Source organism: Umbelopsis ramanniana, assembly GCF_025399195.1.
Source record: "Umbelopsis ramanniana AG unplaced genomic scaffold K450scaffold_150, whole genome shotgun sequence".
NCBI lineage: Eukaryota > Fungi > Mucoromycota > Umbelopsidomycetes > Umbelopsidales > Umbelopsidaceae > Umbelopsis > Umbelopsis ramanniana.
This window is the reverse complement of record NW_026252236.1, coordinates 1,757-2,968: the sequence shown is the minus strand read 5'-3', so window position 1 is coordinate 2,968 and position 1,212 is coordinate 1,757. Positions and strand designations below refer to the sequence as shown.

The window sequence follows — 1,212 nt, the reverse complement described above, 5'->3', positions numbered from 1 at the left end:
GCCGATTGATGTTTTCGAGTTTCAGTGAGCAAATTAAATATGGTCACGTGACTACATTGGTCAGCCAATTCCTTGAATTCGCTCATAAAAACCCCGCTCTGAAAGTCTTGAAGACGTTTAAAATATAAAATGAATTTTATGACAATAATCTTTTTATATAAAAGCACATTTGATATAAATAATTAAATCAAATCACTATTAATCTTAAATAAAGAGTAATGTTTTGTTATTACTGTTCTCAAGATGTTTTGCTTAACGGAGATATTAGACCAATACGTTTAATAGATGTTTGCAAAAAGGAAATTGTGAACACTAAACAAATATGTGAGAATTGTTATAATGTTGGCAATATTTGTATTATAACCCATGTATGGGGTAATACTAAAAAATATGATTCACTTCATACACAAATCAAAAATTTGACATGGGATGTTGCATTAAGCAATAAGAATAAGCTTGATGATATATTATCAGGATGCAGACAACTCAACGTTAAGTGGTGTTGGCTTGATACAGTGTGCATCAAACAGGACGATGATGACGAGAAAGCTATTGAAATACCTAAAATGTCTTTTTTATATAAAACATCAACATTTTGCGCTCTTTATAGAGATGAGTTTAACGACAATGACGCTTATAAATTAAATGAAACATTAGGAAAGATCACTTTGAATTTATCTGATCATAAAACAACTATATGTCAAGTGATTCCTGGAGAGGCAAGATTAACAGAATGTTTATGGGCTGAGAGAGTATGGACTTTACAAGAAACAATTTTGCCTAAAAAATTAGTTTTCATAACTAAAAATCATGTTGTTGATTTCTCTAATATCTTGATGATGTTATCAGTTGCATATAATGAATGGCCTCATTGGAAGGAATATTTAAACACTTATATACATATTAATATTATTAAAATATTGGTGTCTAAATCCGATATTTTGACATATGCTCAAGTTGTAAATTTGATTAGTGATAGAGATTCTATGTATATGCATGACAGAATATATGGAATAATAGGTGTGCTTGATGTTGTTATAGAAGTTGACTATACTCAATCTCATGATAAATTAGTTAATAAATTAATATTCGAATTGATTAAAAAGGGAGATTGGAGTTGGATTGGTTGTATAGACACGGTAAACAATATTTTTGGGCATAGTTTAGAACCTAGTATTCTAACTAAAAGTGCTATTAATGTTCAAAATAATG

The 1,212-nt window shown here is 29.2% G+C and overlaps 1 protein-coding gene across 1 annotated transcript; it reads left to right on the top strand.

The window, feature by feature from the left end:
• Window positions 1-218: 218 nt before the first annotated feature.
• K450DRAFT_181587 (uncharacterized protein) lies at window positions 219-596 on the top strand (the record flags this gene model as incomplete). The annotated part of the gene is made up of 1 exon (XM_051584382.1): window positions 219-596. A coding segment is annotated over one exon (378 nt), but the record flags the coding sequence as incomplete, so codon positions are not given.
• Between the last annotated feature and the right edge of the window lie 616 nt (window positions 597-1,212).